This window comes from Hemitrygon akajei, unplaced genomic scaffold (genome assembly GCF_048418815.1).
Source record: "Hemitrygon akajei unplaced genomic scaffold, sHemAka1.3 Scf000041, whole genome shotgun sequence".
NCBI classification, from domain to species: domain Eukaryota; kingdom Metazoa; phylum Chordata; class Chondrichthyes; order Myliobatiformes; family Dasyatidae; genus Hemitrygon; species Hemitrygon akajei.
Window position 1 is genome coordinate 4,959,702 of NW_027331927.1, and position 13,828 is coordinate 4,973,529.

Genomic DNA, 13,828 nt, shown 5'->3' on the forward strand with positions numbered 1-13,828 from the left:
ATCCAGGAGACGGGATGGGACCCGGGAACCAGGCATCATGGGCTTCAAGGTTATGGTCAGTCTGTAACCCAGGGGACTGGACATTGTTTGTCTCAAGGCAATGGTCAGTCTGTGACCCAGGGGACAAGACAGTGTGTGACAAAGCAAACAGAGAACGTGTGATCTACAGGATCGGACCATCAGTAATCCAGTGGCTTGTCTGTGAGTGACACAGGTGACTGGACAGTTTGTGATCCAGGGAGGTTTATGTTTGTGGAAGATAATCCCAGTGATAATTCCTGGTATCACCTGATGCTGTTCCATTAATAACCGCTGGTTATCAGTGTGTTCAAATAATTCGTAGTGGGTGAGCAGTATTGCTGTGTATATCCAGTTCTTTTTCTGGGAGTGCATGCAAAGTCACCAGCAACGTCCCACTCCAAATCTGGTCAGCTGGAGTCTCGGCTCCATTATACCCACCCATTGTGAATCTTTGTTCGAGTATAAATCACTCCAAACCTGCTATTCATCATTTACTTCAGGTGGGAAATTAAATCGGGCATGGAGAGTACTGAAGAGGTTTATACCAGGCAGTTCATCGAAGGAAGATGATCGGGACACGGGAAGCAAGGTACCAAAGCAGGGTCAGATTGAGAGCAATGTCCCAATGGAAAGCGGTCCGGCTACAGTGGAATTGGAGCAAATTCAGCCCAGAGACAGTGGCGTAAGAGGCACTGATCAGGACCCCAGAACCGGCACAAGTGAAACGACCGCCTGTCAGCTCGGAAGCTCATTAAACACGGAATTGACAACTCCCCAACAAGGTGCAGGTGAGTGAAATATGCAGGTGATGTGTTCGGAGAATAAGGCAGGAAGCGGGTAAATGTGTTTGCTTGTTAGAGGGTTGGTCAGAGAGGGGAAATGTGTGGGTGTGGTGTATGTGATGTAGTGAGGCATCCGTTACCCCACTACAGGAAATGTACTACTTGTTCTGATAATTTCCAGGATGTGTATCGGAGGAAATGCAGCTATCTGGATAAGAGAGTATTTCCAAGTTATGAGTGAAAGGAAATGTATTCGCAAGCATGGAGAGAGTATCTCTAGGAAGTGACTGTCATTAGTCCCAACACTTATTGCCCATCTTAAACCAAAATTGTTGAGTGAGTGGGACGTTGGGAGAGACAGGTTTCTAGTCAATGTGGTCCTTCTGGTAAGTCATGCCCAGCGCACTGATGGGTCAGTTTTAAGATCAGTGTTGGAGATTAGGGCAAAATATGTGTTTTTAGCTAAAAGCAGGTGAGCACTGAGATTCAAGACATGATTGGTTTGTTGAGTTGTGTGAGAGCGGTGGAGACAAGTGATATTGTGACTACATTCTCTTTTGTGACTACATTCTCTTTTTATATTCACAGGGCCAGAGTTTACAATCTCCGAACTCCTGGCAGAGGGGGGTGAATATCGACTGTACCAACTGACAAAGTTCTACAGGGACAGACTCAAACAAGCGATTGAAGAAAAGGTTGAAAGACTCGGTTGGATGTTGACAAAGGAGGGACATTTCAGTAGAGAAGAAAATGAGGTGAGTGTATTTAGTGTATTGTCACCGAACTGCTGATATCGGTGGGAATAGTGATCAATATTAATCTCCAGCACGTTCTAGGATTTCTACATGGCAATAGAGACTTTCATCTCTAATTGTTTCCAACTGATCTGATATCAGCTGTTAAGGGGGCGGGGGAGCACTGGGAATTACAGGTACAGTATCACCTTTTCCTCTCACACCTGCTGTATTTATCCGTGTGATATAAGAACAGTGGCTGCATATCTGGACTGTTGAACAGGCATTCAGTATAAAATTAATTTTGCATCTTATCAGGACCATCGGTCAAATTCATTTCAGCTCATTAATGCAGGATGTATATGAAATTGTCAGGTTGTAAATTGGGCCAACTGGCTTCACTGCCGTACTTGAGGGAGGGCAGCCTGCTAACCACAGCTGGTCTGGTCTCCATCTGAGTTCCCGAACATTGACTGGATGACTTGGCATAGTGATAGAAAATTACAGCACAGAAACGGTCCCTCTGGTCCAAGCTGGACTACTGAAACTGCCTATTCTTATTGACCTGCACTGGGCCGTAGCGCTCTATACCCTTATCATTCAGGTATCTATCCAGACTTCTCTTAACCGCTTGTACCACTTGCACTGCCAGCTCATTCCACACTCTCACCACCCCCTGAGTGAAGAAGTTTCCCATCATTTACCCTATCTATACACCTCATAATGTTGTGTACATCAATCAAATCACCCTTTAATCTTTTGCATTCCAAGGCATAAAGCCCTGACTTGTTCAATCTTTTCTTATACCTCAGGTCATTCATCCAGTCCTGGCAACATTCTCGTAAATTTTCTCTGTACTCTTCCAAACTTCTTTACATCTGTCCTCTAAGTAGGTGATCAGATCTGCACACAATACTGAAAACTAGACCTCACCAACGTTTTATACACGTTCAGTATCATATCTCATCTCCAGTACTCAATATTATCATTTATGAAGGCTAGTGTGCCAAATACTTTCTTTCCGATCTATCTAACTTTGCTGCCACTTTTAATGATTATGGACCTGTATTCCCAGATCACTTTGTTCTACCACACTACTCAGTGCCCTACCGTCACTGTATAAGATCGACCCTGCTTGGTCATTCGAAAGTACAACATGTTGCACTTGTCTGCATTAAATTGCATTGGTCATCTTTCAGCCCATTTCTCAGCTGGTTTAGACACCACTGTAAACTTTGGTCGTCTTCCTCACTCTCCGCTACAGGTTCCCACACTTGGTGTCCTCCGCAAATTTGCTGATCCAGTTAACCACATTTTCATCCAGATCATCGATATAGATGACAAACAACAACGGACACAGCACCGATCCCTGTGGCACCGCACGAGTTACAAACTCCCAGTCAGAGATACAACAGTCCATAACCACTCTCTGTCTTCTTCTAAAAAGCCACTGTCTAATCCAGTTTGAATGCTGAGCAACTGAATTTTCTTGCCCACCCTCCTATGCGGTACCTTGTCAAATGCCGTGCTAAAGTCCATAGAGGCAACATCCACTTCCTTCCATTCATCAACTTTCCTGGTAACTTCCTGGGAAAACATTAAGATTGGTTAGACATGAATTACCATGTACAAAGCTGATAACATATGACACCAAAATTCAAATAGGTTGTCCTGAAAGGGCATATATATCAGACAGACCTTTTGGTGAGCCGTTCTACATTATTAGCTAGCGTCCCTTCATATTTCATATTTTCTCTACTTACAGATTTTTAGTTGTTTTCTGCTGGTTAGTAAAAGCTTCCCAGTCCTCCAGCTTTCCACTATATTTTGCTATATTCTATGCTCTCTCCTTTGCTTTTGTGCTGGCATTGACTTCCTCGTCAGCCACGGTTGATCATCCTCCCTCTGGTATAATTTTTCATCTTTGGGATTATCTACCTCTACCTGCGCCTTCCGAATCGCTCCCTGAATCCTCATCTTTTTCTGCTTTGCTGTTGCCTCTGCTGGTATCCTCGTCCAATTTATTTTTGCCCAGCTTCTCTCTCATGCCTCTATAATTCCTTTATTCCACTGTAATATGGATACATCTAACATTTACCTTCTCCCTCTCAAACTGCTGGCAGAGTTCTGCTATTTTACAATCACTGCCTCTTAAGGGTTTATTTAGCTGAAGCTCCCCAACCAATCTGCTGCAATTCTCAACATAGACTCCAGATCCGCCTTTCCTATAGCGGGCTCAACCATGGGCTTCTCTCAAAAGCCATCTTATAGGCATTCTATAAATTCACTCACTTGGGAATTCAGCACCGACCTGATTTTCCAAGGCTACCTGCATATTGAAATTCCCCATCACTATATTAACCTGTTTACATGCCTCTTCTCTCCCCCACAGGAGAGAATTTGTAGCCCACATCCTGGTTACTGTTCCATCAGGGTCATTTTTCCTATGATGTGGTTTCTTAAAATCTCTGTCGTCCGATCCGATATCACTTCTTTATAAGGACATTTATTTTTCTATGAGCATGGAATCAACCCAACCCTTTCACCTACTTGCCTATCATTTCGATGAAGTATTTATCCATAGACGTAATCACCCAACTAAGATCTTCTTTCAGCCACGATTCAGTGATGCCTGTCATCCATTTTTTTTGTTCTCTCACTCTCCCGTTCCTGTTGTCACATCTTTTTGATGTAATGTTGCACATTGACAGACAAGTAAATTAATCATGTTGAATATACTGCAGGGTGTCAGTGAATCCTTATTCTTACACAATATTGATTTGGAATTTCCTTCAGTTACTGTTTCTCTGTTAAGGACAACCCAGGGAGGATGAGGCAGCAGCCCAGTGACTGCATCTGTTCTGAAGCTACTGGGTCCATGAACAGATATTTTCCTGCACATTCTCCATGTCTGTCTGTCTGCTCCACAATAAATTCATTGTTTTCCTTTTATAGAAAGTCACTGAACTGACAGAGAAGGGAAACCGGACAGAGAGTTCCAGACTCTTCCTCAGTTTGGTGATGGTCAAAGGCTCCCGGGCCCGGAGGGCGATGTGGGAATCCTTTGTGACATGGAGGACTGAGTTACCGAAGCTGGACAGAATACTGAGGGAAATACAGGAACTTGGTACATTGAAAACACGCACTGAACTCAAAGGCACATTGAAATAAACAGTTTTAATTATTTTAGTTCTGTTTTCATGGACATTGTTTTGATTTAAACAGGTCCTGATCCACTGGAATTTATGAACATCGCCCAAGGGTTATCTGAGTTATCCCTTCACCTGATAGGTGAGTGATGAAATGCTCTGTTCAAACCAGATCTCAAATGTTTGACTGTGACTTGGCAGAACCTGGGATTAAAAATTCACCATTAATCATTCACTGATCTCCAGTTTCAGGTTACAATTCAGATAATCTCTCGTCGCAGCCTCAATATTCTAAAATGTATTTTTCTAGCTGTTTCAGCTGTTAATGTGTTAATCCAGCTGTTGTGTCTGCTGAAACCCTCACTCCTGTTCCTGCTGCTCTGGGAATGCCCACACACCCCAGACAGGCTCCTGATACACTGTATGACCCAGTCCAGGTGCCTTTTCTATCTTCAGACCTTTCAGATTCCGAAGGACCTTCTCCTTTATAATAGCAGCTGCCTTCAATTCTGTCCGTGGAGGCTCTTTACATTTTGAAACTCTGCTAGTGACTTTCACAGAGTTTGTCTGCCATTTCCTTTTCACCCATTACTAAATCTACAACATCAGTTTTCAGCATTCTGATATTGACCCTCTCACTTTTTTTTTTACTCTTTATATATCTAGGAAAGAAAAAAATACTTTGGTATCCTCTTTTATATTATTGACCATACCCTTGCTTTGCTGCACATTTCATGTGTATATCTAGGAGGATCTATATCATAGTTGCCTCCGACATGACTCAGGCAATAAATTCCAGTCACCCACTACCATGTGAAAAAAATCTACCCATGTGCTGTAAATTTACCCCATCTCACCCTAACCAAATGCCCTCAGGTACTAGACACCAGTCATATGTGAAAAAAAAACAACAAAATACAGGTTGTGTACCTAAACTCTTATCTCTCAAACTTTTACACCTCTGTCATATCTCTATTCTACCACCAGAGTAAACAAATGAACTTTATCAAACCTCTGCTTGTAGCACATGTCACCAAATCCAGGCAACACCCTGATGAACCTGTTCTGCACCCTCTCCAATCCTTCCAAGAGATGGACAATCAGAAGTGAACACAATACTCCAGATGCTCCTTCAAACCATGAGATCCAGGAGCAGAATTAAGCCATTCGGCTCAGTGAATTTGCTTTTCAATTCCTCTGTACCCCATTATCCCAGTAAACGTCGACACTCTTTCTAATCAGGAACATATTGACCTGCATTTTAAATAGACCCAATGACTTGTATTCCTCAGCTATCTATGACAATAATTTCACAGATTCACCACCCAGCAGCGAAAGAAATTTCTCCTAGTATGGGTCCCCGGCAGCCAGGACAATTCACACGGTTCTCAAGCATGTTAATTTTCTGTATGAGCCTCCCATGTGGGATCTTGTCAAACACCCAAATAATATCCAAGCAGACAATATCCATGTGTAACTTCATCCAGCACCTTTGTCACCTCCTGGAAGAATTCAATCAAGTTGGCAAGACGCAAGTTCCCCCAACCCCCCCCCCCCCCCAAAACCTCGCTGCTGAACCCTAAACCCACCTCAAACATTCTCTCTTTCATACTCCCATGGGGCAGAAGATATAAAAGGCTGAATGTATGTACCACCAGCTTCAAGGACAGCTTTAATTCTGCATTTATAAGACGATTGAAAGGTCACCAAATATGTTATTATTGGCTTTTCAATGACAAGACAATTTTACATATGATATTGTAATATCGTGCATCTTGTAACTAATTACCACACACAGATAGCCACAGTAGACATACAGAAGAGCAGTAAGAACAAGTTTGGGTATGAACGGATTTAAGGAACAACTGATAATAGATTATGCAATTCTATAGCAAGCCTTGGGGAAAGCAGAAATCTTTCAATATTGTCTATCAAAAACCATTTGATTCTGTTCCTCATGTGTATAAGAGAAGTTCCTAATATATATAAGATGCACCCAATCTTTGTGAAGTTTCTACAACATCTGATGAAGCATTTGCATACGATAATCGCCATATTAACAACCACCGAGGAACAACCACTGTTATCAAAATAAATGGAGACATTTTCCAGAGCGAATTACAAAGCCCACTAAGGTTGTCTAATTTACTGAAATGGACACAAATCAGGTATCAAATCAGAAAAAAATAATGAACAAATTGTGTAAGGTGTGGGAAACAAGTAAGGAAGTTATGGAACCTATGACAATTAAAGAGGTGGAAGTACTGGCGCTTTTAAGAAATTTAAAAGTGGATAAATCTCCAGGTCCTGACAGGATATTCCCCAGGACCTTGAGGGAAGTTTGTGTAGAGATAGCAGGAGCTCTGACAGAGATCTTTCAGATGTCATTAGAAACGGGGGTTGTGCCGGAGGATTGGCGTATTGCTCATGTGGTTCCATTGTTTAAAAAGGGTTCTAGAAGTAAGCCTAGCAATTATAGACCTGTCAGTTTGACATCAGTGGTGGGTAAATTTATGGAAAGTATTCTTAGAGATAGTATTTATAATTATCTGGATAGACACGATCTGATTAGGAGTAGCCAGCATGGATTTGTGCGTGGAAGGTCATGTTTGACAAACCTTATTGAATTTTTGGAAGAAGTTATGAGGAATGTTGACAAGGGTAAGGCAGTGGATGTAGTCTATATGGACTTCAGCAAGGCCTTTGACAAAGTTCCATGTGGAAGGTCAGTTAAGAAGGTTCAGTCTTTAGGTATTAATGCTGGAGTAATAAAATGAATTCAACAGTGGCTAGATGGGAGATGCCAGAGAGTAGTGGTGGATAATTGTTTAACGGGATGGAGGCCGGTGACAGCGGGGTGCCTCAGGGATCTGTTTTGGGCCCAATGTTGTTTGTAATATACATAAATGATCTGGATGATGGGGTGGTAAATTGGATTAGTAAGTATTTCGATGATACTAAGGTAGGAGGTGTTGTGGATAATGAGGTCGGTTTTCAAAGCTTGCAGGGAGATTTATGCCAGTTAGAAGAATGGGCTGAACGTTGGCAGATGGAGTTTAATGCTGAGAAATGTGATGTTCTACATTTTGGCAGGAATAATCCAAATAGAACATACAGGGTAAATGGTAGGGCATTGAGGAATGCAGTGGAACAGAGAGATCTAGGAATAACAGTGCATAGTTCCCTGAAGGTGGAGTCTCATGTAGATAGGGTGGTGAAGAAGGCTTTTGGAACTCTGGCCTTTATAAATCAGAGCATTGAGTACAGAAGTTGGGATGTAATGTTAAAATTGTACAAGGCATTGGTAAGGCCAAATTTGGAATATTGTGTACAGTTCTGGTCACCGAATTATAGGAAAGATATCAGTAAATTAGAGAGAGTGCAAAGACGATTTACTAGGATGTTACCTGGGTTTCAGCACTTAAGTTACAGAGAAAGGTTGAACAAGTTAGTTCTCTATTCATTGGAGCGTAGAAGGTTGAGGGGGGATTTGATCAAGGTATTTAAAATTTTGAGAGGGATAGATAGAGTTGACGTGAATAGGCTGTTTCCATTGAGAGTAGGGGAGATTCAAACGAGAGAGGACGTGATTTGAGAGTTAGGGGGCAAAAGTTTAAGGGAAACACGGGGTATTTCTTTACTCAGAGAGTGATAGCTGTGTGGAATGAGCTTCCTGTAGAAGTAGTAGAGGCCAGTTCAGTTGTGTCATTTAAGGTAAAATTGGATAGGTATATGGACAGGAAAGGAGTGGAGGGTTATGGGCTGAGTGCGGGTAGGTGGGACTAGGTGAGATTAAGAGTTCGGCATGGACTAGGAGGGCCAAGATGGCCTGTTTCCGTGCTGTGATTGTTATATGTTATATGTTAAATTATACTTTGACACAGCTATACAGGGATGATTGGAAATTAGTTCTTGCATCACTAAAGCTAACACAATTAATTCAAATAATGGTACTAATTTCCAAAGAAACCATATACAGCATATATAGCTATGCATATTTGTGTGATTCTATAAAATTAAATTAAATAAATTGTGTAGAAATAGAAAAAAAAAAGAGATTAGTGAGTCACTATCGATGGGTTCAATGTCCATTCGGAGACTGGATGGCAGAGGAGAAGTTGTTCCTGAATCATTGAGTGTGCGCCTTAATCCGATCCTGTACAGTAGTCTTAATGAATCAGGCGGTGATGCAGCCAGTTTCAATGCTCTGCAAGTCACACCTGTAGAAATATTTGTGTAATGTTGGAAACTCCTGATGAAATATAGCCGCTTTTGTGCCTTCTCTGTAGCTGCATTGATATATTGGGGCCAGATTAGATACTCGGAGATATTGACAGCCAGGCATTTGAAATTGCTTACTCTTTCCATATCAGATCTCTCTGGGGACTGGTGTGTTGTGTTCCCTCATCTTGCCATTACTGAAATCCACAATTAGCTCTAAGGATATATTTTCATCAACGCAAGGCGGATTCAGCACTCCGTACAGGCATATGTAATTCTGATAAGGGGTACACATCACTGAACAGAAATGAAAACATAAGCCATAAAAATGAAGAAACTATCATAAGAAAAGAAAGTTAACCAATGGAAGAGTGTCCTGTCTTGCATATCCAGTCAGCTGGGACACAATATCCATGGTCAATTCTGATAGGCGGAGGCATCATAATACAGTGCCCCACACTCCACCTGCCAGACTGATCAGTAGCAGTTGCCAAGACTTCACCACCCTCTCCACACACACGATGTACACCACTGAGACGCTTATGCTCTTTGCCAGTCATGGAGATTCCGTTCCATCTTTCCTCTGCTCCTCCATCACTGAGACTGAAAACTATCCATTTTCATTCTTGTCATTCCGATGGGTTATCGATCTGAAACCTCACTGTGATTCTCTTCACAGATGCTGCCTGACTTGAGTATTTCCCACATACTCTGCTCTTGTTTTGATGCAAACAAGAGCAGTGGACACCTGTGACTCCCCAGTGTGCAGCTTTGCTAAAATGCAGAGTGTCCTGCTCTCTATAGTTCCACAACAGATCAGCATTAACATTATCTGTTAATGATGCAAACAATGTTTTAAATATAGTGAAATGTTGTTGTAACGGGAGAGCAGTCAGGATTGGAATAGGATATTAGGGGAATGTTCAACTTCACAAGTAATTAGTACCAGAATATGAGGATTGGACATTTTCTGGGACACCCATCACTGTCAGTTGTGGTGTCTGTGAAAAGAATTTTATTTTCTGTTCTAATATCTATGGAAGTATGAAATTAATTCATGTAATCTCAAACACTGAATGTTGAAATGCAGTTATAATATTCTTTGTCAGTTGAGCCATTTAACATTTTGGCTATGTTCTCTGTTCCCATGGAAGATGTTCAACAGAAACACAAGGAGACTCTGCGGGCACAAACTGAAACACTGAGAGTGAACACGATCCTGATGAGGGAGAAGGTGAAGGTTTTCCAGCTGGTTGATCGATACGCTGAGCTCACGGTCATTTCTACTGTTCGAGATCGGAGACTGGTGGAACATGAGCTGCTGTCAAGAGGTAGACACCACGAAGAATTGAGAGAGGAACATCTCCGCAGAAATCTGGAAAAAATCCGGACTGATCAGTTGTTCCAGAGCAGTTTTTCCCGGAGTAAATCCAAATCTGTGATTTCGGCAGCAGTGGCCGGAGTCCCAGGGATCGGGAAAACAACAATGGTACAAAAGATTGTTTATGACTGGGCCACAGGGAAAATATACCAACAGTTCCAGTTTGTCTTCAATTTCAAATTCCGGGATTTAAACAGTACTAACTGTCGAATAAACCTGAAGGAACTGATTCTGGATCAGTATCCTTACTTTGGGAATATCCTGAGAGAGGTCTGGAAGAACCCAGAGGGATTGCTCTTTATATTTGATGGTTTGGATGAATTCAATGACAAAATTGATTTTTCTGACAGTCAGAGAGACACAGGACCTCAGTACACATGCACAGATCCTGAATTCAAGTGCAAGGTGTCTGATATTGTGTATAGTTTAATCCAGCACAAGCTGCTCTCAGGGTGTTCAGTGCTGGTGACCACCCGTCCTACTGTGCTACATTTATTGGAAAAGGCGAAGATCAGTATCTGGGCTGAAATCCTGGGATTTGTTGGTAAAGAACGAAAGGAATATTTCTTCAGGCATTTTGAAGATCAGACGGTAGCAGCTGCTGTTTTCAAACACGTGGAAGAGAACGAGATCCTGTACACCATGAGCTACAACCCCTCCTACTGTTGGATCCTCGCTCTGGCACTGGGCCCCTTCTTCACACAAAGAGTCAGGGACCCACAGCGAGTTCCCAAGACCATCACCCAACTATATTCCTACTATATTTACAACATCCTGAAAAACCACAGCCGTGAGATTGAGAACCCCCGTGATGTGTTACTCAGGGTTGGTCAGATGGCCTTCAGAGGAGTGTCCGAGAAGAAGATTGTGTTTACAGATGGAGATTTGATGAAGCGCAATCTGCAGCCTTCCCCGTTCCTGTCTGGGTTCCTGATGGAGCTTTTGGAGAGAGAGGATTCTGCCCAGAGCGTGGTGTACACATTCCCACACCTCACCATCCAAGAGTTTGTAGCTGCAGTCGCACAATTCCTGATTTCAGATGGCAGAGATATTACGAAACTCCTCACTGAAGCTCACAACACGACAGATGGGCGATTTGATGTATTTCTCCGTTTTGTTGCGGGTCTCTCCTCCCCAATGACAGCTCGGGGCCTGGAGGAGTTTCTGGGTCCATTTCCTCATCAAACAATCTGCCGGGTGATTGACTGGGTGAAGGAGGAGGTTACACGTCAGAGTGGAAACACGAGGAATGAAGCTGGTAAAAGGAGCCTCCTGAACACATTGCACTACCTGTTTGAGTCTCAGAATCATGGACTGGCTCAGGCCACGCTGGGATCTGTGGAAACACTTTCATTCAGTGCAATGACACTGACCCAGATTGACTGCGCAGTCCTGTCTCATGTCGTCGGACTCTGTGATACAACAAAACAGCTCGACCTCTGGAACTGCCACATTCAGTGTCAAGGAATCCAGCGGCTTGGACCCAGGCTGCACAAGTGCCATGAGTTGAGGTAACTTGATTTATCTCTCACTCTGAACTGTGAAACTGTTCCATTGCGTTGTTTAAATGTAAAGGGATTTGCTTAAAACTGCAGTAAATCAGATTGTGATGAATTGTGACAAATGACCCAGGGGATCGGTCAGTAATTCCCCAAGGATGGGAGGGTTCTGTGGTTCCTTGTGAAGGGATGTTGGAGACTTCATCAGATCAGTGAACAACGGCCATTGGTTTAATGGTAGTAAATCACAGGAATGGCCATGTTTCTCGCTGCCTGTGACACGTCCATTGACAATGTTCCTTCTCACTGTTACTGACACCCAGACAGACACTGACTGCAGCAGGTGTGTCAGAGAATCACATCCCCTTCCCGGTGAGGGACAAGAGACCGTCAGCAGACTGTCCCAGTGAGATGGAAAGAAATACCATTGTGAGATTGTCCTCCCTTGCCATTCCCCATGTGTGATTATCACCATCAGTCCACCTGTGTGACTTTGCTCACTACCAGATACCCAGAACCCATGGGCGCATCTCCTCTCCCGATTGTGGGTCTCAGTTCAGACACACCCCTCCCATGCAATCTATTTCTGGATTATCTCAATTTATTGGATTATCTTTTCCCATTGGTATACTGCTGTGGGACTTCTCATCATCATTCCTCTTCATCCTGTGGGATATCTCTTCCCTGTCCCCACTTCCTCCAGTGGAACCTCTCATACTCATCCACCTTCCTCTTGTAGGTTCTGTCCTCCCATCCCTTTTCCTCAGGTGGGGTCTCTTCCACCGTCTCCTATTGACATTTCCATATTCACAACTCTTCCTCACTGTGGGACTTTATCCCATCCATCATCACTGCCCCTCCCTACCCTCTCACATCAGGAACACTTTTCTAACCATCGGGGAATGAGACAGAAGATGTGCAGATTGCAGGGTCACACCAACAGACTAAATTACTGATATTCAGTGAATACGCTGGAGCTGGACAGTGAGGGACATCGACAGTGATGGGAACCTCGATCAGTGATTTACTGAAGGGCTTAATTTTTCCTGAAATATCCGAGTGAGAGAGATTCCCTCAGACCCACTGTTTGAATGACTTTGTTCATCAATTTGGCTGTTTGTGTTTAGACTTGGGCAGAATGAACTGGGAGATTCAGGAGTGAAACTGGTGTCTGCGGCTCTGAGGAACCCGGAGTGTAAAATACAGAAGCTGTGGTAAGTACCAGACTGTGGGAGATTGTGTTTACAGTCACTGGGTGTCTGACACTGAACAGTAATGTGATCAGTAATTGTGTTACTGATGAACAGTGGGGATTTGTACTGTCTCCTGTCTCTCTGTGTCCTTCACCCTCACTTTCCTGCATCTCCAGGCTGGGGGATGTCGGTCTCACAGATTCTGGTGTCGAGGATCTCGTCTCCACTCTCGGTACAAACACATCACTGATGGAGCTGGACCTGAGTGATAATAACCTGGGAGATTCAGGAGTGAAACTGGTGTCTGCGGCTCTGAGGAACCCAGAGTGTAAAATACAGAAGCTGTGGTAAGTACCAGACTGTGGGAGATTGTGTTTACAGTCACTGGGTGTCTGACACTGAACATTAACGTGATCAGTAATTGTGTTACTGATAAACACTGGGAATTTGTACCATCTCCCGTCTCTCTGTGTCCTTCACCCTCACTTTCCTGCATCTCCAGGCTGGGGAATGTCGGTCTCACAGATACTGGTGCCAAGGATCTCGCCTCCGCTCTCAGTACAAACCCATCACTGACAGAGCTGAACCTGAGTGGTAATAAACTGGGAGATTCAGGAGTGAAACTGGTGTCTGCGGCTCTGAGGAACCCGGAGTGTAAAATACAGAAACTGTGGTAAGTACCAGACTGTGGGAGATTGTGTTTACAGTCACTGGGTGTCTGACACTGAACAGTAATGTGATCAGTAGAAACAAAGAAACATAGAAAACCTATAGCGCAATACAGGCCCTTCAGCCCACAAAGCTGTGCTTAACATGTCCCTACCTTAGAACTAACTAGGCTTTACTCA

The 13,828-nt window shown here is 43.3% G+C and overlaps 1 protein-coding gene across 1 annotated transcript in view; it reads left to right on the forward strand.

Annotated features, from left to right (window-relative positions):
- The window catches only part of LOC140720376 (NACHT, LRR and PYD domains-containing protein 3-like), a 33,734-nt gene that overhangs the window by 14,258 nt on the left and 5,648 nt on the right, over positions 1 to 13,828 (forward strand). The window contains exons 3-10 of the mRNA XM_073035254.1: positions 522 to 809; positions 1,392 to 1,558; positions 4,493 to 4,664; positions 4,763 to 4,828; positions 10,062 to 11,799; positions 12,915 to 13,001; positions 13,157 to 13,327; positions 13,483 to 13,653. Of these exons, the coding sequence (XP_072891355.1) occupies positions 522 to 809; positions 1,392 to 1,558; positions 4,493 to 4,664; positions 4,763 to 4,828; positions 10,062 to 11,799; positions 12,915 to 13,001; positions 13,157 to 13,327; positions 13,483 to 13,653 (2,860 nt within the window). The remainder of the gene's footprint in view (positions 1 to 521; positions 810 to 1,391; positions 1,559 to 4,492; positions 4,665 to 4,762; positions 4,829 to 10,061; positions 11,800 to 12,914; positions 13,002 to 13,156; positions 13,328 to 13,482; positions 13,654 to 13,828) is intronic.